Here is a 27,400-nt window from a genome sequence, read left to right as displayed (position 1 = left end):
TATATATACATATGTATACATATGTATGAAGGTTAGGAGTTATAGTAAACAAGATAAGAGTGTAAAGGGGGGGGTACATCATGAATGAAAGGCTTCAGGTCTAAGTGTCTCTATGGTTAACATACTTTCTCTCTTATTCTAACGAGGGTGGGATAGATCTATCTATCTATCTTCCTATCTAACTTTCTTTTTCTTCTCTCATGTATATGCACCTCCATATATACACGTGTATGTACATCTATATGTATATCTATATCTGTATATATATATATATATCTGCATGATACGGCGCCAAGACACGCCACGGTACCTCTACACTCTTTATCTTTAGCGTCTTTTTTCTTCCTACTCCCAAAACGAGAAAGATATAACTATATCTATACCCTTCAAGATGAAGTATAAAGTGAATATACAAGCCAGCCTTGATGGCGTCTCTTTATTCTCTTTCCTCTCTTTTTCGTTCTTTCTTTCTTTCTCTTTCCTCTCTTTTTCAGCTCATACAGATGTGATTGAAGAGCTTCAGAAGTATAAGATTCCTGTAGAGCCTCTCGTTGATCCAGCGACTAATAGTGGGCGTATCCAGACTCGTATATGTAGGGGCATGGCGCCCGTGTGTAGCTATGAAGATTCGATTCTCTACCCTGTACGAGCCCTCGCCGAACATGAACAGAAAGAAAATCTAAAGACCAAAAAAGCCTTCAACATTCTCACAGGATATGGTCAGTCAGTCTAAATCGAAAGATCTATATATCTCTATATATATCTATATATATATGTATATATATATGTATATGTATATGTCAGTCTAATAATAACGAAAAGTTTTTTTTAATCCACTTCAATCTATCTATCGATCTACAGATATGTACGAAAGTATACATATATATATATATATATATGCATGTATATGAGTATCCACATATATATATATATATAGATAGATATAGATGCAGGTGGACTTCTTGTAGATGGATAAGAAAGAAAGAAAGGAGTAAATGAAAATGGATGATCTATATATATATATATATACACTCATGCGGGTATCGGGAGAAGAGCTGTGCATGTAATGATAGATTTAGGGATAGGTAGAAAGCTATAAAGGAGGTTGAACTGGATGTGATTCTTCCCTATCTATCTCTCGTCTTGACAGTTAGCTATTTATCTGCTCTCCTATTCGAATCTAGTCATATGAGGTATATCTATCTCTGTATGCATATATGGATATCTATATCTATATGGATCTGTATATGGTGTCATGTATCTATTGCATAGGTTTTTCCTTTTTCCACTCAGTCTATCTTCAAGCCTCTCATTTACGATCGCCTTTCATCATTCGTTCTTTTCTTCCCTTTCATTCTTTCCTTCTTTCTTTCTTTCTCTTCATTTTCCTTCCTTCCTTCAGGTAGCGGCCAAGTGGGGGCTATTCGAGGTCAGGTGGCGTTCGCTCCTTTTCTTCGTACCTGGTCTTCACAGTGGGGGGATCTCCTCGCGGACCCTTCTGCATACGCTGAAAGTAAGAAGAAGAAACCTCTCTCTCTCTCCCTCTCTCTCCCCCTCTGTTTCTATTCTCGTCTCGTCTACATCTATTCATGAATGAAATAGGCTCTCTTGTTTGTCTTCTTTGTGTTCTTTTCAAACGGGGGCAGTTGTCTACAGATCTGTGAGTTGCTACTACAGAAAATAATATAGCATATACACACATATATATACATCCATATATCTATATCTATATATATATGTATATACATATACATAGATATCTATCGACCTATCGTTAATCGATCCACTCGTCTATCTTTCACGCACATATACATATAATATATATATATGTATATGTGCGTGAAAGAAAATATATATTTGTATACAGGACATTCAATTGTTTGTTTACTTATGTTTTATATGTGCTTTGTCTGTCTGTCTGTGTGTGTGTGGTGTATGTACAGTCCTTGAGCGGTCTCTATGGTATGATACTCGAGAGTTCATGGCAAAGACGAAGGGCTTTTTCTTCAAACGCTACGATGACCGTAAGTTATCGAAAGAATAGAAAGAGACATATCTATCTATCTACCTCGTGGCATGTGGCTGTCCAGGGGGGTAGTGACGTATGAGTTTATAGATCTCTATGGATGTATTATACACATATAGATTTACCGGTAGATATCTATAGATATCTATAGATATGTATTACACGATGCAGATTGAGAATTTGTTCCTATCGTTCTAAGGTTATCTTATACTACATATACATATGTATATATGTATATGTCTGTCTCTCTTCACATGTCTAGTAGGGATACCCGTTATGTCTATGTGTCTGTAGAGAGTCGTGTGCATATTTACATTTACCGAACTATTGATCTCTATATATGTTAATCTATCTGGATGAAGGAGGTCCTTATGAGAGACCTTGGATCGATAGACATAAATAGATAGATACATAGCTGGTCACCTATATCTGCAGAAAGATATATATACATATAGATATATAGTGAACTTCACTTGTCGCGAGCCAAGACAACGAACAAACCTTCAACATCTGTGCTAGAGGCCCCATGTTAATCCTCTGTCTTTCCTTCTCTTTCTTCATCTTTCTTCCTTTCGTACTTTCTTTCTTTTCTCTCGCTTCCTTTCCATCTCTTTCTTCCTATCTCTTTCTTCCTATCTCTTTCTTTCTTTCTTTCTTTCTTTTGTGTTGCTAGTGGTCAAGTCCAAGACGACGTTTGGGGTCCTCGGGGGTACATCGAGCGGTCTGCGTGTGTCGGAGATTCGCGAGAAACTTCAAAAGTATGTCTCCGCCCGACAAGCTTATCTTGGAGAAGTGCGAGCATCTCGCTTCAAACGGGCTATCCCTGAACAAGATCCGGAGGCCTTTAATATGGCGATCTTTCTCTATCTTAATGGTAAGGATAGAAAGATAGAAAAGAAAAGAACCGGAAAGAAAGATCCTAAAGCGTATGTATAGAGAGAGGCGTATATTTATATATATGTGAGTATATATGGAGGTGTCTTCTTCTGTACGTCCATAGTTGGTTGATGTATGAAGGACATGGAAGGAGAAAGGAAAGAGTGAAAGACCTATCTATTGATCTATCTATCTTTATCTATTTCCTGGCTGGGAGCCTCAATGTGTCCCTCTCTCTCTCTGGATAGATACCTAAATTAATAGCTAAATAGATAAATAGATAGATAGATAGCTAGCTACATAGACAGATACAGAGACAGGGGGGTCACACACAAGATGTTTCTAATGTATATCAATATATATATGTATATGAATATCTCTTATTGCGTGTGCTCCTCCTCTCCCTTCGAGGTGAGAATGGGGGTATACATGATTTCTCTTCTTCTTGAGTCTTAAAGAGTCAAATGAAATATATGGAGGTCTATGGTGTGTCTCAAGCCTAGGCAGAAGCTACGCGAGAGATAAGAAAAGACTAAACGTGAAAGATGAATAGATAGATGGACCTCCATACAAACTATGAAGATCTACATGACGGACATACCCCGCACGTATCTATATACATATATATATATATATATATCTTGATCTTTCTATAAATATCATCCTTGTACACGTCGGATCTCCTAGTGATATAGATAGATAGCTAGTTCTATGTCTACATTAGACATTTGATGTGTATATGTCTATCCCCTTGTGTACGATATGTGTGTCTTTGTGTTGTCAGGGTCGACGTCGTGCGCCCAGAGAGGTTCGTATCTTTCGAATTTGCGTCAGTTCGTTTCTCAGCAGTATACAAAGATGAGCGCAGGAAGGAATCTCCCGGCTTCTCAGAGATCTTTAATGGCCTTTATGAGGACAGGCCAAGTGAAATTCTATCATGACTGGTGTAACTTCGATCCATTGGCGATAAATAATCTCTTCCTCTTTCGGTTTGCTCTCTCCGGACCTGGTAAGTAGTCTCTCTCTCTCTCACTCTCTCTTCTCGCATGTGTATATCTGTCTATGTATGTATCAATATCTATCTATACGTATGTATGTTTAAATAAGACACTCGGTACGGATATCTGACCGTGTCTGTAAACGAGGTAAGGACCATCACAAAACAGACTACCATCTGTATGTATCTTGTAGAGAGACCTAACTCCATATATATATATATAGATATAGATAGATAGATGCAGTCATGCACGTGTATATATGTATGTACTATACATAGCTCTATATCTCTATACACTTCTAGACTGAATCGGTAAGAATGGCTGGTGGCTCATCTACGGTTTTCCTTTATCGATGGTGCCCTCCTCTATGATATTCGCACGCACACGTGTATATATCGATATAGATATTCAGATAGGTCTATACATACCGATAGATATCTAGACATGCAGTTAGCTATATGCATGTATGTATATGAATGTACATATGCATATAAGCTCGTTAAACACACTTTAGCTTGTACAGTATCTCTCTCTCACTCTTGTTTTGCATGCCTACGATTGGCTTGTCAATGTCTGCTTCTGTCTTATCTTGTACAGATCCAGCAGCCTTGAATGATAAGCAACACATTCGAGTCAGCCGGAGTAAAAGAGCTCTTAAAATTCTGCAATCGAAATGGGCCCCGACCACCCTTAAGAAACTTATGAAAGGCTTCAACCACAAACAAATGGCCACAGAAGCCAAGCATCGTAAGCCATCCACCATCGATTGATCTAGATACAATCGATGTCTCAATACACCCATCACGAACCTATCCATCATCACACTCGATCTTGGCACTGTATCGTCTACCTATCTGAAATCTGTCTATCTGTCCCTAATCTATCTTTAACCTATCTATGTTTCTTTAGTTTATCCATCTATCTATCTTTAATCTATCTATCTATCTATCTTAGATCTACCTTCAATCTATCTTTAATCTATCTATCTAGCTTGATTCTGTCTATCTCCTATGTTCTGTCTTTCTATCTTTCCTTATTGGTATTCTTATATATATATATATCTATTGTATGTTCTTTCTTTCTTTCTCTTTTTCTCTTTCCCTTTGTTTCTTTTCAGTTCTTTTACGTAGTTTGGATCCCTCTGCTCTTTCGGGCATCTTAACGGCGTTTGACTTTATCACCCATACCCAAGCGAATCTTGCAGTGAACCAGAATTCTTCGATGTATCATTCTCTTGACGAGAGACCACCTTCGATCAAAACCCCGACGGAGAAGGCTCGCCATTACCTTCATAAAGAAGGCGTTGCACGTCATACCGATACGCTAATTAAGAATTGGGCGGAGCATGGTATCCCAGAAGATCTGAAGCGACGTTTATCTAAAGGAGAGAAGCTTCCCGCAAACACGACCTTTGGCAACATCCCTATTCCTGATCTGACTCAATGGGATAGCCAGCTTAATACGAAATGGGTGGATGCTTATGATAGCTATCTTAAGCATCCTTATGGTCGTGCGGCCTTAGAAGCTCATGATCCTATAGCCATGTTAATCAAAGATTCACGTGACCGTTTATTAGCCGAAAGTGAAGGGACGATCTTTCTAGGTCGTATCGCGTCACGTGTCCATGGCAAGAAAGGATTGCTTAGGCGTGCAGGGCGTGCGATAAAGTCCTTTGTCATGTCTTTACTTCGCATGAATGAGCAGAGCGAGTATGCGGTCTGGTTTGGGGTGAAGATTGATATAAAGCAGGTCATTCAGATCTGTCGTGCGATTAATCATGTAGCAGAAGTCGTTAAGAATGATCGATTATATCAGTTCATTACCGACGGATGGGTTGAAATTGTCAAGGATGTTGTGGCGACCCATACAAGGGCCTATACACGTATCCCGGGATATGATACGATTAGTGCGGCCGACGCACAAGTACGCAAATCTGGGCGGGAGGCGGCGATAGAGCGCAATCAAGGGTTCATTACCATCCACCATGACTATGCCTATCTCTCGGATGAAGAGCGACGTAAAGAGTTTCAATTATCGATGTGTATGGATCATTGTGAAGCATTATGGAAATTAGTTCTTTCATTCGTCCTACCGAATCTGCAGAATCCAGGAAAGCTCAAAGGATATGAGAAAGATTTCGCCAGTAATAAAGAAATAGAACGATTGAATGATCGCCATCACGTCAATACCTTCCGATTCAGTTTATCGGTCCAGGTGGATTTCTTTGATAATATTCTTGACAAAACGTCGAAGAAGCATCTCCATCAAATGAAATATGGAGCGGCAACGTGGTTTGCCAATGCGATGAAGCTTGCAGGTCAAGTCAATACCGCTATGGGAAATCCGCACCTTGGGACATCTCTTTACATGCAAGCTCCTTATTATGGCAATTATATCAAGGATTGGATGGAACAAAGACGAAAAGCTCGCCTCCAAGCCATCTTAGGCATGTTAACCTTAGGCACCATCTCGTTATACTCCCTCCTAAGTGTGACGGACATCGTTCAACATATGGAAGACATCGGAGCCGCGCCGCCTGTCTCATGCGTGAATAACGAGCTCTTAGGGACGTCATGTGCTCCCCAGGCCATTGCAGAAGCGACAACGAATGCCGCCAAAGTGGCGACCCAAGACGTGTTGAAGGTGGGACTGTTTGCGGGGATTGCTCCGTATATGATGCTTCCTATGGTCGTCGTGTCTGTATGGAATATTCTCAAGTCGGAGATCAAGGTCCTTCTTCAATTCGAAATGGCGGTCAAACATGTCTTTACACGTCTAGGACGATGGCTTAGTAAACCCTTCAAGAATTGGTGGGAAAAGCGTGGTCGTCTTAAGGACAGTCTGTTGAAGAGAGCTTCCCAAACCTTCAAGAAGACCCAAGAAGAAACACGAAGAACGCCTGAGCCGAGAGATCTCCATAATGCCAGTTCATGGGGGGACTCCGAGTTGGATAGCCTGGGGGTCCCTTCAGAGCCCTTCATACAAGAGTTCGAAATCGCCTATACCACTCCCGTCTATCCTTTAAGTGCTCCTCTTATACGTGCAGCAGCCTCGTAAGAAAAGAAAGAAAAGAGGGGGAGGAAAAGGGGATGAATGGATCGGCGAGGATGAAGGAAGGCATTATGGAGGGATACGTGAGGGGGGGTGATGGAAGAGATAATCTATCTATGTATCTACCTGGCTTTCGTCATGTGGATGAAGAGGAGGGGAGGGAGGGGATGAGACGAAGGAAAAGAATAAGAAAGAGAGGATGGACTATGGAGGATAGAGATTTTGGAGGACACGCGTGGATGGTGAAGATGAATGCAAGGAAGGAAGGAGGGAAGGAAGAGGATGACTGACTGGCCGGCCCCCTTGATTGAAGAAGAGGAAGAGGGATGTTGCTGGAGGATGAGAGAAGAAGATGAGGAAGAGGGGAAGGAGGAGGAGAATCATGAGGCTTGACTGGAATAGGGAGGGGAGTGAGAAAGAGGCGAAGAAGAAGAAGACCGAGGACCTCTATCTCTCGGTTTAGGCTCTCTATCTGTCTTTTTCTGTATTCTTATCATCTTCTTCATGGTCAGGATACATAGACGACTTCTTAACTCCTTTTGTCCTATGTCGATTCTTCTACCGACAATGGGAATCTCCTCAAGATCCCATCGATCTCCAAGAATAGATTTCTCGTAAAAGGAAGAAGTAGAAGAAGAAAGAGATAAAATTCTTGACGTGGTGAACAGGCTCACCTGGAGCCTCCTCGTGTATGTACACCTCACCGTTCTATACATATCTATCCATCTATATGGACATCTATGTCTGTATATAGATGCGCACAGAGAGAGAGAGAGAGACAGAGAGACGGAGATAAGAAGAGACGACTTGATCCAAAAGGGGGTGGTACCATTTTCAAAATAAACGCTCTCTCTTTGTATCATATACATAGATATACACACCTATGATAAAGATATATACATATATATATATATATATATGTATACACATCTATGAGTAATTATGTTTTTATCCTGCTATTATGCCGTCATAATCTTTGTTCGATCTATCTATCCACCTATCTATCTGTCTATATCTATATCTATCTACTATAATGATATATAGACAGATATGGATGGATGGATGGACGTGCAAAGCGTGGAGGTGGCTATTCTTCGTGTGTGATGAGTTTACGGTTCGTTTTCTTCTTCTTGCGATAATTCTAGTTGCTAATGTCCCCAAGATAGAATCCATGCAGTCGGGGAGATCGAAGAAGGAGAAGAAGAAGAAGATAGAAATGACGATAGATCAAGCTGGAATGAATGAATGAATGATATTTTCGTACCTTCTTTTCTTCTTCTTTGACAACGATGTGTCTTTCTCATCTTAATTTTCTTTTTCGTTTTCTTGTCTTCTTTTCTTTCTCTCTTTTCGTTCCGTCGTAGAAGTCCTCCACCAGTTGCGTTTTGGGAGGAGGACTTCTTTTGCTTCATTTCGTCCGTGTCTCGACTTCTTTGGAGAATTCCCTTTCTTCTTATGAGTGATAGTCGATGACAGGAAGTCTTCTTCAGAAACGTCTCTTCTCGTTTACACATCTCCTCTCCCTGCATTTTGAGAGAAATATGCACCACACTTTCTACACTACATAGACAGATAGCTTAGCTATGTAATGTATATAGAGAGATGTGTATATACACCAGGCATCAACAGATAAAGTCTTTCTCTCATTACAGACTTCACGTCGTAGAGGTGGGATAGAGACTTGATTACTTGAGTACTTACGAACGCTAGCTGCATGCATATATATATCTCTCTCTCTTGCGCTACTTTATACAAGAAGAAAGAAAGAGAGCGACGAGATGTATTATTATGACGTGTAGAGGGCAGGAGCATGTGGAAGGAGGATAGGAAAGGGATGTGAACAGGGGGAGAGGACAGGAAGGAATTCTCGAAGGAAGAAGGTCGGGTCAGTCCCTTCATGTTTGTTCTCCCCTCGTCATGAAACGATAGAAGCAAGAAAAGAAATGCGTCATTCTCTCGATTCGTTTTTCTTCATATGACCGCCCCTTTTTTATCTTTCTCCCTTCCTTCTCTATCCTCTCTCATGATTTCTCGGGTCAAAGGAGAGGCTTGTCTCACTTCTTCTCTTTTAAGATCTCTTCCTCTTCATTTTCTCTTCATCTTCATGCTAGTGCCAAAGAAGAAGAAGAAATGGTCTTACATAAGACACAAGAAATACACATACCTCGACGTCACACAGATGCTTCCCGCCGTAGATCACCGCATTCAAATTCAGAATAGATAGATAGATTAAAGATAGATAAAAGATAGACAGATAGATACGTACAACTGTGTACAGATAGATCTATAGGTATAGTCAGCTTATCTCTATCTCTCGACCTTGAGTCTATCTGTCTCGAATCGACCATCTCCGAAATAGTTAGATAGTAGATGTCCTGCACCCGAGACTTTGCTGCTTGAGGGAAAGTAGTTCTACTAATGTGGATCGTAACATGAGGAGTCGTTGCTACCATTGTATTCACAGTAGAATAGGAGTAGTAGATCCATCATAAGATGATGGAAGAAAGGAAGAGAAATGAGAATGAATGATAGATGAGACCTTCTTGAAAGAAGCGTCCATCGAAGACCAAAGAAGAAAAAGAAGAAGTGGCGAGTAATTATGGATGAAACAATTTTTTGCCTCCAAGAAGAAGAAAGCAAAGGAAGAATCTACTGCATGCGTCAACATCATTCCTAACACTTTAGATCGATCCATCATGGGATTCAGTAGGAGGAGGAGGCATATATCCATCCATCTATATATATCTATCTCTCGTCTATCTATCTATTTATCTATCTAGATCTGTTTCCCTGTCTACCTTCGGTGTATCTATCTGTCTACTAATCTCTACAGATACATGTACAGACAGAGAGAGAGACAGTGTGGGAGGTCTTTGTGCCGCAGTTTTGCCTGCTGTCCTCCTGTACATGCCATACACTGTTTCTTCTTCTGCTACTTCAACATATCTCGAATTCTTTCCTTCTTTTTGACTTATGCTACTGAGTCTATGAAGGAGAAGAATAAGACAGGAGGAAGTGTCTGTCTACATGGAGACAATGAACGCTTGGCTAGCTGCAACTTCTTAGTGACCCGCACTCTCAAAGATCAAGATAAAAAGCACTTAGGAGCGAAGAAGGCGAAAAGCTGTCCGGACTGTCTAGTTATATCTACATATAGATATCTCTACACCTATCCATCATATAGATGTCTGTAGACCTATCCATCATATGAATGAAGGAGATCTTTTACTCTACCTTTTCTCTTCTTACTATTTCCAAATTTAAACATTATCCATCTTTCACATCTGTCTCGATACAGGAGAGACTGACTGTCTCCGGTCCTGCGACTTACTAGCGGATTGCCTACCCTTCTACCCCCCTCTCCATTAGCTTCGACACCGAAATAGCAGATATCTCCTCTCAATCTCTCTCTCTCCACTTCTTCTTCTTATCTTGACTGAGAAAAGTTTTCTTTTTCACCTCGCTCTCTCTCTAGGAAACTATGGACTCTTTCGCTTCATCCTCCCCTGTAAAATCTCTCTTCTTTCCTTTGATCGTATATAGATAGATAGATAGTTAGTTAGTTAGAAACAGCTACATATATATATATATATAGATAGATAGGAAATTAGCGTGGTAAACAGCTAGTTATCTCTCTATCTATGTATCTAGCTATCTATCTTGACTAGTTATCTATCTATCTATCTATTTATAACTGGATGGAGGCAGTGTGGGGATGTTCACTCCTATCTCACTGCCTCACCCGATTCTCAAAGAGTTTCGGAGACATTCCCTCTTCTTCTTCTTCATTCTTTCTCTTTCTTTCTTTTGCCACAATCCAGTAAACTTCATTATCCTTGCCATTTTCTCGAGATTTTCTTCTTTTCTTTTACAATTAAAACTCACATGTCTAGAAATAACTGTAGACATAGACTGAAGATCGATAGATACATAGATAGATACAAAGATTAACGATAGATTAAAGATAGATAGATAGACAAAGATAGAGAGGAGGTTACATATACATACAGCATCATCCAACAAGATATACACCTCCTCATCACTGTTGGGTGTATGTACACCACAGCCAACTCGTAACTCCTTATACACCTACACGACCTAGTCTGGTGTCAGTAGCAGGGTTAGCCGTTATAACTTGAAGAGCTTCAATCAATCGATTGATTTGTGCTTGCGTCTCACGCATATGAACGACGTGGACGGCTCTCAATCCACATAGAAAAGATCTGAAGAAGTTGTCTTCTCCGTCTTTCTTTCCTGTAGAAGGATACCCAAGAGGTAAAGTCTTTAAGAGGATATCCACATTCTCTTTATCTTCATTGCCTCTCTCCTTCTCAGACACTGATGGACAACAGATTCTTGTCTCGATCGCCTAGAGAGAAAGACACAAAGAAGACAGAGAAAATGCAAAATCCCTCTACAGAGAAGAAGGACGCAAGGGCAGGCCGAAGAAGAACCCACACATAAAGAAGATGAGGTGTAACTATAGACACATTTGTAGACACATGAAGATGTCTAACAAGCCACACGGAGTGTTGGTGAGACATCCTCTCTTTCTGTGTAGACCTTCTCACGCGAAGGGAGAACCCTTCCTACAGCCAGGAGAACCTGAGAAAATCTACCCCCCCTCGCCATCTCTCTCTCTCTCTCTCTGTGTAATATGTGCTTGGGATTATAATGGAAAGTCTCTATCGCCAAGACTCATCGAAGATTTTGAAGAGAAATGAAGAGACGTAAAGAGCTGCTGGGAGACGTGCGCCCCGAGAGAACCTCCAAGAGAATGGATCTAATAGAATAGAGAGAGAAAAAGGAAGGCCGCCTTGAATGAGGAATCGACTCATGTCTTAAGATCTCCAGCTAGAAAAGATGGTCTATTCTTTCTTACACATCTTCTTCCTTCTCAGGTTGCATGTCTACAAACCTACATATCTCTATCCAGTATATGTCGATACTTGTACATAGCATCCAAAACATCTCTCATATAGACATGAAAAGACCCAAGGCTTCGCACTCGATCAACTCCTGCCATATCGTCATATAGACGAGAAAACAACTCCTCTGCACCACTTCTTCTTCACTCCCTACCTCTCTTCAGTATCATCACTACTTCACATACCCCCCCCTCCTCTCCATCTATCTATCTATCTGCCTATCTATCTTCACTCTCTCTATTCACCTATAGAGATAGATCTAAACATTCTTATCAAAAAGAAGAAGAGGAGGAGTGGGCGTCTTTAAAGGGGAGAGATGAAACGACAAGCCCTCTTATTTCTTCTTCTCTAGGACATACCTTAAGAGCGCTGAAAATCTCATCTGTCGACGAGGAGGGTGTTAAAGGGGGTAGATTTAAGTGACGAAGAAAGTCATTGATAGAAGGCTTAAGAGACACAAGATTTCTCTCAAACTCAGCAGTTGTCCCTGTTGACGCCCCCGAGTGTCTCTCCTCCGGCTGCGATAGAGCTTCTTCTCCCTCTAAGTGGGAAGTCTCCTCTTCACGTGTAGAAATTTCTTCGCCTGGGCGTGTTGAGAAGAGGGGAGAGAAGTGAGAAAGGCAGAGGAGGAAAAGTCTTTCTTCAGGAGAGGATGTGGGATCAGTTGTGCGAGAGAGAGAGACGTGAGAAGGAGGGTGAGTCTAGTAGGGGATGTGAGCTAGGAGAGACTTCAAGCAATGTTTCTATACACCAAACAAAGACGTTATTTTAGCTATCTCCACACAGTTGTATGGAGTGTACATACACATTGGTCTTAGAGAGTCTGTATCTAATGATGATTGGCACAGGATGAACAGAAAGAAACAAAAGAAAGTCTAGGAAGGAAGGAGGGCAATCAACTGAAAGTACACACCACTGTCTGAGTCCACTCAAGAAGTAGATGATAGTAACGGACAGAGAAAACAGAGATAGACAGACAGATGGATAAATACAGACTAAAGATAGATAGACAGATAGATAAATTAAAGAGAGATAGGTAGATAAAGATAGATAGATAGATAGACAGATAGATCAAAGATATATAGACGGGTTAGAGAGGGCTGAGAGACGATACAGATGGGTAGCATTTTGTGTCTCTATTGCTTTCTTTTTCTTTCTGTTGTGTGTCGTTCCATCATTGTGTTCTTGTTGAATTGCTTCTTCTTTCATCTCTCTTTCTTTTAGCGAGAGAATCCTTCTTTACCTTCAATCGCATCCATATAGATATCTCCTATAGCGACAGTCGTTAGACGATCTAAAAGGAGAAACCGATTCTCGATGGTGTGAGGGAGTACCGACGAGCTCCCCTCTGGAGATAAAGGCGCTTCTAGATCCCTACAGTACTGTGAAAGACACAGAGATAGATACACATTCATAGGCACACATAACGTTACCAGTGTCTCTTCTATACACCGATACAGCAGGGAGTATATGTGCTGATGCGACCTTCTTATACACATAAATCTCTACAGAAGAAGTAAAGAAAAAGAAAGAAATCGAAAAATTCCTTAGTCACCTGACTATACGCCAAGGACAGGGAGTTGTCTATATGTGTACACGAAGCTTGCAAAATGCAGGATGCTGAGAGAGCAGCAATGAGGTGTACATACACCTCAGAGGCCTTTTATCTTCCAGTGGCTAACTAAACCTCTCAAGCAGTATCAAGTCGCACAGACATCTTGACAAAGTTTTGAGAAAAGAAAACTCCCTTCTATTTCGTGAATGCGACCATGAGACTTGGGTGTATTGCATGCAACAGAAAGAAAAGACAACAAACTACACACTCTAACACTGCACAGTCATGCCGACCTCCTCTCCCTCTCTCCTTCTCTTTCTCTCCCTTGCTTCGTGTCTGTTCCTTCCGTTGAGAAACTCAAAAGAAAGAAGGTGCAAGCACACACCGCATCCATCGTGGCGATAGAAAATGACGATGAGACTAGTGAGGAGACCCAGAGAGATCTCCAACTGTTCGTGTCCGTTCTTATAAAGGCATTTATTCTTCTTCTTTCTGTTTACCTGAAGCATTAAAGTCCACCACTTGGCAGGATCCTCTACTGTCCGGAGAGCCTCGCGCTTATATCTTGGATAGAAACGGATTTTTTCTTCTTCTAAGAAGACATTAACATCTCGAAACCACCTCCAATCACTTGGGTTTTTCTTCGCCTCTCCCTGAAGCATCTGGCCTCCTCCTAAGGCTCGTATTTTCCTTTCTATGAAGAGAGGAAGAGAAGGCTCTTTCGGAGGTCCCTTAGACCAGCTCCCAGATGACTGAGACATGGTGAAAAGGCTTGTGGATGACGAGGAAAGAAGATGAAAAAGAGATTTCTCTCTCTTCTCAAAGGTGCGAGGACGCCTCAAAATAGAGTCAGCCGGGAGTCGATGCCTGCCTACCTACCTCTGACGGAATGTGCGTTGGAGATGAAAAGAAGAAAGCAAAGAGCTGTTTAAAGATGATGAGATGCTGAAAACGGGGAAAGGAAGGCAGGCAGGTGTACGATGAGCGTGACGGGACGAAAGACAATGTTGAGATACCCAGCAAAACTACTGGAGGGGCAAGCACGCAGGGACTCGAGAAGGAGTGGCGCGGGAGCACGCGAGAACAATGAAGGAGAGCAAGAACGAGCGGAAAAGAGAATATCGTCTTGAATGACGATTTAAAGTAGCGGAATGAGAGAAGAATTGCCGGGGAGGCGAGACAAGCCAGGCTGCACGAGCTTAGAGCGGCGCAGCAGGAATGACACCTCCGTTCTCGATACCGTGTAGGAAAGAGGGCGTGAAACTTCAGAAGAGAGTGAAGAGAGAAGATGGAGTGATGCCGAGCCACAAAGAAAGAACGCGTTTCAGGGACAAAGGTTCTCTCTCCCGATCAGAAGGCGCTTGTGGCGGGTTGGGTACAGACAGGCGTTGACAGAAGTCAAGCGTAGACGGAAGAGTTCAGGTGTACGTACAGCAGGCATCGAAACTGGTATCAGAGAAAGAGTCTAAAGGTGAATATAACAGAAGTCGCCCGCAGTCAGGCTGAAAGAACGTGAAGTCCCCGGCTACTGGAAGACTCTTTTGCCGCTCATCTCTCTGAGCCACGAAGAGACGGGGATTCGGTTTGAGAAAGATAGGCCTGGCTCCAAAAGCGCGGATACAGACTCCGCCGGTGGTACCTCAAAGACCTCCGCTTTTCTTCTCTAAGCTTCTAAGCCCCGGAATGGCTCGTCGCATCTCGCGATGTGTTTCTTGCAAGGCAGCGCCAGATCCGAACTGCATGCGATCTCCATCCACAGTGAGTGACGGGATGATGTGCAGAACGGACGAACTGCGGTCTAAACTCATTCCTGGGGTGTGTTCTGTCCAGTTCGCAGCCCCCATGGTCTTTACTTCGCCATGCCGGCGTGTGTAGGACGGGTGATCACTTGAACGTGTCTACTTTATATTTTGAAACACAGTGTCATCATAATGGGAAGCATTATTCTTCCCTGCCTTAAGCAGAGGATGATCATCCCCCCCTCACGCCCCGCGGCGGGGGGGCCACAGGCGTAGTAATAGGCGATGGCCCGCGCGCTCAGCAACAGTGTGGCTAGATAGGCTCTACTACGCCGCGCCGGCGGACGCTTATCTGACCTTGGGTCCCTGACCCCTCAAGCGTCTCTCCAAGACAGCTTGCTTGGTAGCTTGCATCTTCTTGTTCCTAGAGGACGGGCGTCTTAGGATGGCAGCACAACCCGAGTCAGTCCTGTGTGGTATGATGTTCTGGAGCAGCCTCTTCCAAACCGGTTTCTCCTGCTTTCTTCGTTACTCAATCAGGTATCCCCGTCCGCCAGACGGGTTCTTTTGTATATTCGTCGATGTTGTATAATGAGGAGGTTCACCAGACAACGGACGATACCACACCAAACCTGTCGCCGCGATTCGATCGTTCGCTGTCCAAGCCGTTCGTCATTCATTCATTCAGGCTGGCGAGGTCAGGGGGGCGGCCTTACGACGCAGTATTCGAGTTCCTCGTGATGCGAGAGACGACTCTGCATCTCTAAAAGAAGAACAGTGAGTGCCTTTGCATCTATTTGCACGCATACATCCGCTTCTTCCCAATCATTTCTATTCAAACATTGCATCTCTAAATTTTCCTCATATAATTAACCGTCTCTCCCTGCTTTCCTTTATCTCTTTTGTCTCCTGCTAGTTCGCCCCCCTCCCCCCACCCCTATTCTCTCCTCCGGTCGTCTGCAGCCCCTCCTCTTTTCCTTTGGTCTCGGGCTGAGAGTCCAAACTGCCATTGAGTTCTTTTCTTTGAAATTAAGTATCTCTCTGGAGACACAGGGGAAGGGTTTGAGGCTAGGAAAAGAGAGAAGAAACTTCGAAAAGCAGACAAGACAACCACGGGGGAGAAGGGGTTTTCCGTGGACGAGCATCTATCTGTCTATCTGATAGAACAGCTGAAAGATGGAAGGAGCTGCGCTTTCTCCTGCCCTGACTCCTCCTATTTCTTCGTCTTTTCACCCCCAACAAGTAGAAGAGCTTCAAGGAGAAAGGGAAGGAGCTAGATCTTCTTCACTCCCCGACGTTCCGGCGAGTTCAACTGTTAGTCGGGGGGCGACGGGAGGGTATGAAGTGCCCCCGGATGATCCAGATCGAAGCTCTCAACACACATATCGACGAGAAGGAGAGACATATGATGATGTAGCTAGACGATGGAGTAGAGGCCTTAGGGGTGGCCCTATCTATCTTGATTGCAATAGCTCGACGGTGGTTGACCCACGAGTTCTCGACGAAATGATGCCTTTCTTTGGACGTAAGCATCTATCTCAGATGACCCTTTCTTACACATTTCTACTTCTCGACTTTTCGCCTGAGGATATCGGCAATCCGCATGCGATGCGTAGATCTCCCTTCGTATTGTGTATGATGTGACAGCCCCTGGCTAGGTGATCTTGTTCTATACCAACATCGATCTATAGCTTCACCTCGGCTAGACAAGTGCTTGTCTCCTGTCTCCTTCTCTACGCTATGTTGGAAAGCTGATTGCCATTGTGGCTAGGGGTGACCGAACATGTACATTATGGATATGAACGAAGCGAAATCTCATTTCGAACATAGTCGAACTGCCTCAGAGCAACTCCCAGAGCAAGAGCAATCGTTAGCATACGGGGAGTACCCCCTACCCTACTCTATATAGACATACATAGGGTGCCATAAGCGTGTATTCATTCCTTAACAAGGAGCTGAATTGACTCTTTATATCACGAGGAATCCTCATGCGAAGTTCCAACGTTATTTTTCCACACCCTCCTAACCTGGATGCTCCGGACGTCTCCCTTCTATCTCGTCGTTGTCTCGTCTCCGCCTACACAGTCGTGAAGGAGATAACTCTCGCTATAGACCTTTTCCTCCCAATCACATACATGTCTTCATATATCATCTCTACTGTCGTTCTCTCTCAGGACTCTTTGGTAATCCAGGGAGCGGTCACGCTCGTGGCTTTACCAATAAGGCTGCTTTAGAGGAGGCTCGTTCTCGAGTAGCCGAATGTCTAGGCGTCTCTTCTTCGACGATTTTCTTCACATCTGGAGCTACAGGTACCTTCACTTCGGGATGGATGTATATCGCGGGTACATGTGGAGTGTGGTCTACACGGATAGGTAGACTTTTCTACCTATGCTATAGAAAGGATTCTCTAGAGGTGTACATGTAACTCCGAATTTAGAGGCCAGATATCGATGCATAGACATATTCGTATAGACAGAGGGATATGAGATAGAGTTGTAGGGCATGGTGAATTGTAGAAAGAGATTCCACCTTTTTGAAGTGTATGTACACTCTGGTGTTGTTCTTTGGGATATAATAGTTGACACGAAACCTCCTTCTGTTTTGCTGTACAAGGGGTATATGAGTCCTAGCCTAGCGCAGGGGGCAGCTAGTTTCTTGAAAATGGCTCGAATCATTCTTCTCTGTGTCTATTGGTGTCTTATCGTCTTTATTTGAAGAGAGCTTGAACTGGGCTATCAAACAAGGCGCAGAATCCCAGAGAAAGCGAGGGTGTGGAAGTCATATCATCACGACGCGTATTGAACATCCAGCCGTTCTCGAAATCTGTCGTCATCTTCAGGTATGATCTCTTCTTCTTCACTCTCCCGGAAGAGATCTAGACAACAGTAGATACAAGCGATTAAGCTAGGTAGAAATATGTTTGTGTTATTCTTTCCTATACTCGAATGACATCTCGATCAAAATTCCAGTCGGAGACTTCGCCTATCTACAGATCTCTTCTCTTCTCCACATAGGTATAGGTCATACTATGTATAAGCTGATGATATACGGCCTTGTACATGTCTACACATACTCTTCAATATGCCTGTTCATTTACTCTTCTTACCTTTACTCCATACATATTTATTCAGACATAGGTTCAGCATATCTTCTATATCCTTTCTTGAGTGTTCATAGAAACAGACACCTACGGTTCGAGTTGTAGGCCTCCAAGCCGGCGGGCGTCTCTCCCTCCCTATCATCGACATCTTCATGCTAAGGCTAGCGACGTCATACACGTAGTCGAAGAGACAGGTCCAAATGATTCATGTTAAGACACCCATGCTGCCACGTATGTTAAGAAAAATGAACGCACACCTGTGTAGGTTGCTTACCTTCTTGGCGTTGCTTTCATCTGTCTGGGGTTTCCGCCTAGTTGGAAGGCCATTTAGACCATAACGTCTAAAGCTACGCCCGTTAGTCTTTCATTACTACGTCTATTTCATCTCTCCATCCAGAATCTTCCTGTGTGTATCGAGAGGACTTCATCGGCTTGCATTGATTGTCTTGTCTTACTTTTCTATAGCAACTTGAGAAACCTTACTCGGTTGCCTACTGCCCAGTCGATACGATGGGGGTGCTCGACCTCGCTGCATTTGAGAGGCTTGTGAAGGATAGTGAGGTAAGTCAGGATTGCTCATTTTCTGGTAGGTGCTAGAAGGACATGGCTAGTTAGACATAGAGACATGTGAATTTGTAAGGGGCAAAAGCATCTCTAGTGTATGGGAATGGATTTATAGATCTTCACGACGAGTTTCTTCGGTGTCTGGTTGCCACTAGGGTGTTCCCTCTGATACACATCCATGTCTATGGCTTTCGTTTTCCGTCCCTTAGCTAAGCTTTTCATATATCTCACCTTGTCTTGATTTTGTTCTTCTTGTCTCTCGAAGGCAGTTGAGGATACAAACTTGGTACTTTCCACCGTGCTTATATTCGGTCACTGGCTTGCTTGACTACCTTAAGAGGAAGGAACACGATGTTTTCTGTCATTAATGAAACAATTAGAGGTCTTTCTCGACTTGGAAGGCCTCCTGATGGATGGTCATTCTTGTTCTCATCTCTTCAGACACACCTCGCACTTGTGAGCCTCCCTCATGCTAATGCGGAGATAGGAGCTGTACAGCCGATCCGAGAGGTAAAGAGACAGATTTCGAGATGATGAGGGAGGTTGAAGAGTTTTCTAGTCATTTGTCCTTTAGAGAGTCGGTGAAGTAGACGAAGTCTTCTGTTGTCTCCTGGAGGCTATATGTTTTGGCCATCCATCTTTAATGTGCTTCACATAAACGTATGTAGGGAGTCTGAGTATACAGAGGAGAAGATATACAATATAAGTTGCGAGTATGAGATATGAAGCTGTAGTTTAGGGATTTTATCTTTCTCATGACTTACTTCTCTTCACGTACCACAGAGGTAATACACGCAAGGGGGGTTCTTCTCGTTTCGTGGCTGTGTTGCGTTTCTGGAGGCTGTCTTCTTGTTTCTCTCCTTCTGGAGGCGATGAGGGTGATGCTCTTTCCCCTCTGTCTGAGAGACAGGAGACTGTATCTTCCTTATTTTAGTTACGTCTCTGAAGTAAGCACGTGGCTATGATTTTCACTCCGCGTTCAAAACATTTATCTATATATTTCTCTAAAGAGAAAGAGAGAGGCATAGGGAATAGCTGAAGAGGTCCCTTTCATGTCGAGTACTGGATCAGACATGTGGTCCTTTCAGAGACCGATCTCTCTGTTGTCTCGTCTCTCATCCGCGCCTTCAGCAAGGTCATTACTGATACCTTTCTCTTATAAGATCTGCTTGAATACGTCGAAGACGTTGTGTGACAGGTGATCATGAGAGGGTGTCGATACAGTCTACAAAAAAGAGAATGCAGATCTCTTTTCTTTGCATATCTCTCGTTCATGGCAGGTCGCCGCGATCCTTCGGTCTCAAGCACCTCGCGCGCTTCTTCATGTAGACTGCTCGCAGGCTTTGGGAAAGGTTCCAGTACATATCCCCACCTTAGGGGCTGACCTTGTAACAAGTAAGATTTCTCTTTCCCCTTTCTCGTGTTGTTTCATATCTGTGTACCTCTGAGATGGCGGTTGTCTCCGTCTCTGGTCTCTCGTTCTTTGGTAATTTCTATTCTACCCTTCCCCCTTAGTTCGGGTCAACAAGAAGGAAATAGGATCAAACGATGGGAGATACAGTCGAAGTCGAGATTCTACTGTGTGGTATCCGGAGCTTCAGAAAAAGGTCATCGCTAGTTGGCGATGGGGGGGGAAGATTTGCTTTCTCTAAAGAATGAATCGAGCTGATAGATACTCAACTCTTTCTTTGATTTGTTTTCTGGCCCAAAACAATCCTCAGGGTGTATAGAAGACCGAGAGAATGTCTCTACTCGAATGAGTTGTGTGCACCACTCTGGAAAAGGCGTGTGCATGCATACGTCCCTAAATATAGATACATACCTATATGCATATCCACACATACATATATATACATATGTACGTGCATACAAAGGTGAAGTAAGTAGCGCTGTGTAGCGTGTAGAAAGATGGAAAAGAATGAAGAAGAGAAGAACACGATTTCGAACACATCTTTCCTTATAAGGAACGAAGTATGAAATCGTGATGGGACTTTTCTTGCTCTTTGCGAAACTATCTAATTTGATATTTACTCGTCCAGTTGCAGGCCATAAGATCTACGCCCCGAAAGGTATTGGAGCTCTGTATATCAGCGAGCGAGCTGAACTGTCACCTCTCATTCATGGCGGAGGTCAAGAGTCTGGTCTCCGAGGAGTAAGGAAAGAAGGGACGATCACTGTATTTGGTCGGTGTGTAGAGAGAAACTCTACTGTTGCTAGGACGAAGGAAGTAGGATGTCCGTGTCGACGCAGGCTGAGTCCAAATCGACCTTTCACAAAGCCAGCAGCCCTGCAATGTCCACTCTTGCGACTGTTACGGAGAAAACAAAGGGCTTGGAGTGATAGAAGGGGGACATGTGGCTCTTTGGAATACAGATCAGAGTTCACGTGCTCCCCAAGACGAGATGAATGAAATAGGTAGATAGATGGGTGTTCGTGGATCTAAGGCTTCAGCAGTATGTGGCGTGTCGTAGAATGTCGATCTCTTTTCTTCCGTTTCTCTACTTTCCTCTTTGCCAAAAGGGCTCGAAACCTTTTTGCGATCGTTCATCCAAATCCTCCTGCTGCTGGTGTGTCTATCTCTCTCTAGGGGACCGAGAATGTACCGTATTGTGTAGCGCTAGGTAAAGCGTGTGAATTGATCTCCCAAGCATGGAATGGTACCTATCAGAACACCAGCAGTATAGTTTCTCCTCTCCCTCCGCTATCATCTTCGGCGCCAGCGGCTGCTTATCGTTCTATAACGAATGGATCGACGTTATCTTCACAGAAGTGTAGGGCAGGAGATAGTGGATTTCATATCGAAGCTCCTAAGACACCCAGCTCTGTCTCGTTTGGTCCCTCATGCCCCCCGTCTCCATCTTGTCTCGATGCTCCTTCCTCTCCATCATCGTCAGCCTGTAACGCTGGTCGGGTGATCTCTTCAACTTCTCCGGGAGGCCAACAGCTATCGCCACAACAGCACGCACATGCAACTTTTCTCAATCCAAACTTACTCGATTCACCTGTATCAAATCAAACAGTCTTAGTTCCGTCTCCTTTAGCTATGGGAAGGACGGGAGAGGGGCATTTCCTTCAGCAGGCTCCAGGGGCAAGAGCTTCAAGAATTACGACATCTCCATTACCAGGCCATGGTGACGAAGAGACTTGTCGATCAAGAGATTTCAAGGGGACCGCTGCTTCATGCCCTTCTTCTCCCGCATTCCCAGATCATCCTGATAAGAAAGCAGATGGAGCAATGACTGTCCAAATGCAAAGAGAGCTCGATTTATCATCCCCACCTCCATTCTCTACATCTACACCGACTTCCGAGACGGACACAGGAAGGACCAAACCTGCGAGTCTTCTTGATTCTAACCCCGGGAATCCCGATGAGACAAGCCCGACTCTTACTTCTCCATCGAGTATAACTGGCTCTCCTATTGGGGGCTATGGAACCTTGAATCTCTCCGTACCATCGATATCCTCTCCGGTGACTTCTTTAGTAGTTTTCCAAGACGAAGGTAGTGCAGATTCCTCCTTTTCTCCCGAAGTGCGCACGGTCCCAGGTATAGGGGGAGATTCGAAGCTTGAAGCCGGAATGACCCCTTCTTCATCTCCTTCATCTCCCATGAGTTTGTCGAGATCTCGGTGTTCACCTGGGACATGTCCTTTATCAACTATATCAGCCATCTCCACTCAACCTGCTGATCTGTTAACAAATGATGTGACTATCATTCCACCTGAACCACAGGCGGGAGATTATCTTCTTCCTCCTGAAGGAGCAGGAGGAGGAGGAGTAGTAGGGCGAGAAATCACATCCTCATCATCGGCAATAACGTCTTTGGGAGAGCTTTTCACAGATGACGAGAACAATACACCTCGTGATTCACTAAGAGGAGAGCCAGGAGGAACCACATCTGGAAGCTTAGGAGTCCCAAGAACGACCATACAAGAGTCTATTATAGTAGCAAGCGCTTCTCCTCAAGGACCATCCCTGCTGGAGGCAGCCACAAGGTGGGCGGCGAGTCTCTTCCGAAAGACGCCTGTCTTCCCGACGATGGAGGATCATCGTCAAACAACGACGACTTCTTCTCCTTCTCCAGGGACTTCAGTTGCCGGCCAGGAACAAGCAACAGCCAGGGGTTTCAACGTGTTGGAGAACTACCGAGTCTGTGCAGACGTTCAGTTCAACTTTCTTGGAGGTCTCTGGTCATCTAGAGGGGGGAGAGGCGAAGCTGGTATCGAGGATACAAGAGAACGGGTGAAACAAAAAGAACTTCCCAGGGCGGAGGAGATCGAAGACGAACTAACTAGACGCCGGCTCTCTCAGAAGACATTGATGGTCTCGGCACATCCCCATGTGATGCAAAGGTCGCTCCTTAGGTTTACCTACAAGTACTTAAGACACCTCGGAAGACTCACGGGATGGGAAATGCACGAACGTAAGCCTGTCTTTCCTGTGAGGGGACGTGTAGCGGTCTATTTGAATCGCCTAAAGATTCTTTCTACTTCGTACACAACTCTATGTATGTAGTGAAACTCTTCAGCAGATCACATCACCTATATGACGTATGCTCACTCCCCCCTTCGGCTATACATACATACGTTCATGTATGTTTATGCCTCCACCAATACAGCTCATGTATTTGATTAGGTGGCAGGTGTATAAGAACGGAGAAGGATCTGTGACTGTAGAACGTCAAAGCGAGCATGGTTGTTTTCTTTGAGACCTGACTATCGGAATGCCTTCCTGCAGTGCATGTGTCTAGCAGTCAACTGTGTCTCTATATGTAGATCTCTAGAATCATATATCCCTCTGTCCATATTGCACAGGTCGCAGGATGTACGGACATACCCTCCATAGCACTTACTTGACCTCTCAAGTCTCTCCTCTATGTGTATCTGCAGTGTTTGAATTCGTTCGCATCAACGGACCTCTAAGACAGGTCAACGTCTTTCAGCCTGTCTCGCCCACGTCAGTCTTACCCTCCTTCGGAAGAGCTCTGCCGAATACTCTGTCGCTCTCTATTCGGAATACAGTTGGCGGGGATGTCGTGAAAGACCTGCGGGTACGGTACTCACAGACTGGCCAGGGGAGGGATGCCCCGTGCATGCACTTGCCTCGTTCTTAGTTGCGCTCACTCTAAGTTCCGTGATCTGTCCAAACTTCCTGGAACCTGTTCGCGGAGTCTTTCTGATGTTTCGAGGAGCGACGGAGGTGAACTGTTACTGCCTTGTTGGCTATTGTGAGTGTGGCGCGCGCCAAGTATCTGACGTCACGCGTTTACACATCTGTAGACAAGCAGACGCACAGGAAGGGAGAGAGAGGTCGGGCTCTCACTGGACTCGGAGAACTGACTACGAGAGTCTCCGCCCTACAGGACCACACCGTCTTTGTGTAAGTAGCCGTCTGGTACTCGTGGTGTGTCTCTTGTTGCCTGTAGGATCAAGTGTGCTTTTCGGCAGGCTGTACCTGTCACGCATGGGGAGGTGGTAAGATCAGCGATACGTTACAAGCTGTACGCCTGGATCCTGAGTGGGCTAGAGGAACCATCCGAGTTTCCACGGGTAAGGTATCTTATCTTTGTTTCTAATTTTAAAATGTATTTGAAGAAAGATGTTGTTAGTCTGCTGAGGGAGGGAGGCATGCGATGTGTGGATTGTCGTAGAGAGACCCGACTAGAAAAGGAAAGGCAGACCAGACAGGTTCCGTAGCTCAGCCGGTTAGAACGTGTGGCTGTTAACCACAAGGTCGCTGGTTCGATCCCAGCCGGTACCGGACAGAACATCTGTATGTATGAATTTAGTAGGACAGTTCTTCCGGCTTTGTTCACGTTTTCTATTTTGTCTTATACATGTAAACCACTCCTCAGTCGTTCAGCGGAGAAGGAATGTATCTTCATTCACTTCGATCTTCATGTCCCGAGCAGGCCAGTACCTATCTATCTATATAATGTCTAGACATATTGGTGTGTAACGGGGCATAGTAATAAGATTGCTTGTTTGTGAAGAGTACAAACAAGCCCGTGAAATGCTCTGTTTCTTCAGTGTGCTCTGATTTTTGCCTCTGTCACACAGGCCGATTTACGACACTCGAAGCTGCAACCGAAGCAGCAGGAATTCTCGCACACTATCTCTTCTATAAGAAAATCGTTCCTTGCAAGCCTGTCTGTCCTGATCCGAGAGATAGCGGATACTACGCAGGTTACGACGATGATTCAGACTAACTGTTCGTCAGCAAGATCTGTGAAATCGCACCTTATGCAAATGTCTCTTCCTCGTTCCTTTGTTTGATTACCGCACTCAGCAGGGACTCCATAGTGATACTTTTGTCTCCCACCGTTTTGTTTCTGTACTTGTACAAGAGCCTAGATTTGTAGATAATTGCACAGAAACCAGCCGCGGCGTTTTCTTTTGGGCACAGCTGCGTGCGATGTTAAACATATCAAGCTGTACAGCAATCTCCAAGGCATGCTAGCAGATGGATTTCAAAATAAAGAGATGTTCAGTTGCGGAGTCCACCTGAACCTGTGGGCGGTAAGATGCTTCAAGTCCAGGTTCGTATAGAACGACAAGATTCATTTCTCACCGAATGCCGCCCCTACCCGCTCTTCCGTTATTTAGTAGCCGGGTTCTCCAAAAATGGAAAAAGACAGAGGTGCAGCTTTTAGTAGCGGCGATGTGCGTCGGTCCGGCGGCCTTAGCGGTCACCAACCGCGCACGTGCGTACCGTGGCGCCAGAGAGACTTTTAATCCCGCACGGAGGAACCGCTGCTGTCCTCTATGAGCATGAGGCGCGAGATCTCTGCGAGTGTTTTTGTTTAGTGAAACGGCGATTGCCCAGGGGTGATAGTCTGGAGCTAGCCTTTTGTCGTCTTTTGACCTCCACGGACTGTGTGTATTGTCATCTGAAGTTGATTCGGCGAGTAAGGGCTAGGAGACCACTTCCATAGTGTGCACCCCCCCGTCGTTCCCTTCTTCCCCCCCACCCTTTGTGCTGTTTTTGTCATCCGGCGATTCCGAACTCTGACCCGCATTCTCCGTAATCTGCGAATCCGCGTTGCCTGCTGCCGGTTCAACGGCATGGCCGCAGTCCTACAATCGAAGCACGCTTCTGAGAACGGATGGTTTGCCTGACTCGCCGCTGCTCGAATGCGTCGCCGCGATGCACGTTTACAGAGCGTGGCAGTAACTGCATGTTTCCTCTGGATCAACAGAGATTCGTGCAACCCTTTAATACAGCAGTACTGGCCAAGACTGCCAGGGTCCATGCGACGAAAAACGCTCTGGACTCGACGAAAGTACATAGGTAGAAGCAAATCCTGTCTCCGAAGCTAGGGACAAGAAGGATTTTCGTGAAGTAGAAAATGCATCCACCGCTACCGGGAGCAAAGGGGTGTGTAATTCTCCACACCTGTCAACTCGTGTGCTGCTCGAAACTGTACAAGTTTCCTGGTCAGATGTTTCTGAAGACCGAGACCGCCGAAGTCGTCGAAGCAGTATCCAGTCACAATCTTGTCACTGAAGAGCAATTCACGGTATTCTACCTCCTATCAACACACTGCTCACGAAGTAATTCGCGAAGTGTATTGTTGGAGTAAATAATTCAATGGGTGCATGTCACACACCAGATGGACCGTGGAGAGCCCGCACAAACATACTCCAAAGACCGAGGCACGGACACAGTCGCAGAATGCTCATGGAAACACTTGTGCGGCAAATCGAATTTGTCCCCTGATGTCGCGCAGCTCGATTCATCCGTCCGTCTTCATCGCTGCTTGGGTCCCAGAAGGGTTTCTTGGGCATGAAGGACTACGCCTGTCGCCAGGAGAGCGTACATGAAGAGCCCTGATGTAGGGATTCTGGGAAGTACGTTCTTGTCGAAGATGCCAGTGGAGGGATTGTTGGCGGGCATGTGCTGTCGACGTCAGAGGTCGTGAGCAGCGGTTCCTCTGAGGTCTTCCCTCCGCTGGCATCTTCGACAAGAACGTACTTCCCAGAATCCCAGAAGGAAGTCGTCTTCAGACTGGCTTGCAAGGAAAGCAGTACGGATGTGCTGCAGAGGTAGTAGTGGTTTTCCACTCTCGTTGTTTCTCAACAGCGGGGAAGACGGCAGAGCGGAGCCACTTAACTGTAGGCCTTGTACTCGCCGAGACCACTCACGCTTCGCTGACAGGGGACGGCTCTGTCCCCTTTTTCTTGGCATGCCAAGAGCTTGAAGAGGTTTCAGGAGCGCGTGCAGGGAGAACGTAGACGTGGGAGGCACCGCCTTCTCCGCAGATACCGGAGAGTTTGGCGACCATCTCTAGTAGTCATTCCACGCGCTTCTTTCAGCGCATGGAGACGCGTGTTGAACGACCCATGGTTCCGTTTTTGCCCGTCTACGTAGTCCGGGTGTGTCGAGCATGGTGGGTCCTCTGCCATACACATGCAGTAGATGGGAGCACATCTTGGAGGACAGAGGAGTTCGACTTTCATGCACCTGGGACAATGGTAGCTTTGTCTACGTGCTCCTGGGACAGTGATTGATCTATGTGCTCGGTATGGTCGGAGAGCAACAAAAAGCCGACGACGGGGCTCGAAC

General features: G+C 44.8%; 3 protein-coding genes across 3 annotated transcripts in view; 2 read left to right on the top strand and 1 right to left on the bottom strand.

Annotated features, from left to right (window-relative positions):
- CSUI_001101 (rhoptry neck protein ron2) overlaps positions 1-7,834 on the top strand; it is an 11,054-nt gene extending 3,220 nt beyond the window's left edge. Inside the window, exons 5-11 of the mRNA XM_068061307.1 lie at positions 495-719; positions 1,403-1,513; positions 1,944-2,024; positions 2,700-2,900; positions 3,687-3,911; positions 4,498-4,647; positions 5,018-7,834. Of these exons, the coding sequence (XP_067926726.1) occupies positions 495-719; positions 1,403-1,513; positions 1,944-2,024; positions 2,700-2,900; positions 3,687-3,911; positions 4,498-4,647; positions 5,018-6,957 (2,933 nt within the window). The 3' untranslated portion in view covers positions 6,958-7,834. The remainder of the gene's footprint in view (positions 1-494; positions 720-1,402; positions 1,514-1,943; positions 2,025-2,699; positions 2,901-3,686; positions 3,912-4,497; positions 4,648-5,017) is intronic.
- A 3,046-nt stretch (positions 7,835-10,880) lies between these two features.
- On the bottom strand, positions 10,881-15,104 carry CSUI_001100 (upf0568 protein c14orf166). The gene is made up of 4 exons (XM_068061306.1): positions 13,935-15,104; positions 13,123-13,261; positions 12,239-12,462; positions 10,881-11,320 (listed from the first exon to the last, which is right to left on the bottom strand). The coding sequence occupies exons 1-4, from the start codon at positions 14,193-14,195 to the stop codon at positions 11,033-11,035; spliced, it is 912 nt and encodes a 303-aa protein (XP_067926725.1). The 5' UTR covers positions 14,196-15,104; the 3' UTR covers positions 10,881-11,032.
- A 438-nt stretch (positions 15,105-15,542) lies between these two features.
- On the top strand, positions 15,543-25,653 carry CSUI_001099 (class v superfamily protein). Its single transcript, XM_068061305.1, has 12 exons — positions 15,543-15,950; positions 16,090-16,698; positions 17,348-17,482; positions 17,891-18,012; positions 18,739-18,834; positions 19,279-19,347; positions 20,118-20,232; positions 20,877-20,989; positions 21,425-23,258; positions 23,725-23,885; positions 24,261-24,384; positions 24,895-25,653. Exons 2-12 carry the CDS (start codon positions 16,350-16,352, stop codon positions 25,041-25,043), a joined length of 3,267 nt encoding a protein of 1,088 aa, XP_067926724.1. The 5' UTR covers positions 15,543-15,950; positions 16,090-16,349; the 3' UTR covers positions 25,044-25,653.
- The last annotated feature ends 1,747 nt before the right edge of the window (positions 25,654-27,400 follow it).

This window comes from Cystoisospora suis (genome assembly GCF_002600585.1).
Source record: "Cystoisospora suis strain Wien I chromosome Unknown contig_433, whole genome shotgun sequence".
NCBI lineage: Eukaryota > Apicomplexa > Conoidasida > Eucoccidiorida > Sarcocystidae > Cystoisospora > Cystoisospora suis.
The sequence above is the reverse complement of the archived record's forward strand: the minus strand, read 5'-3'. Positions and strand labels throughout refer to the sequence as shown.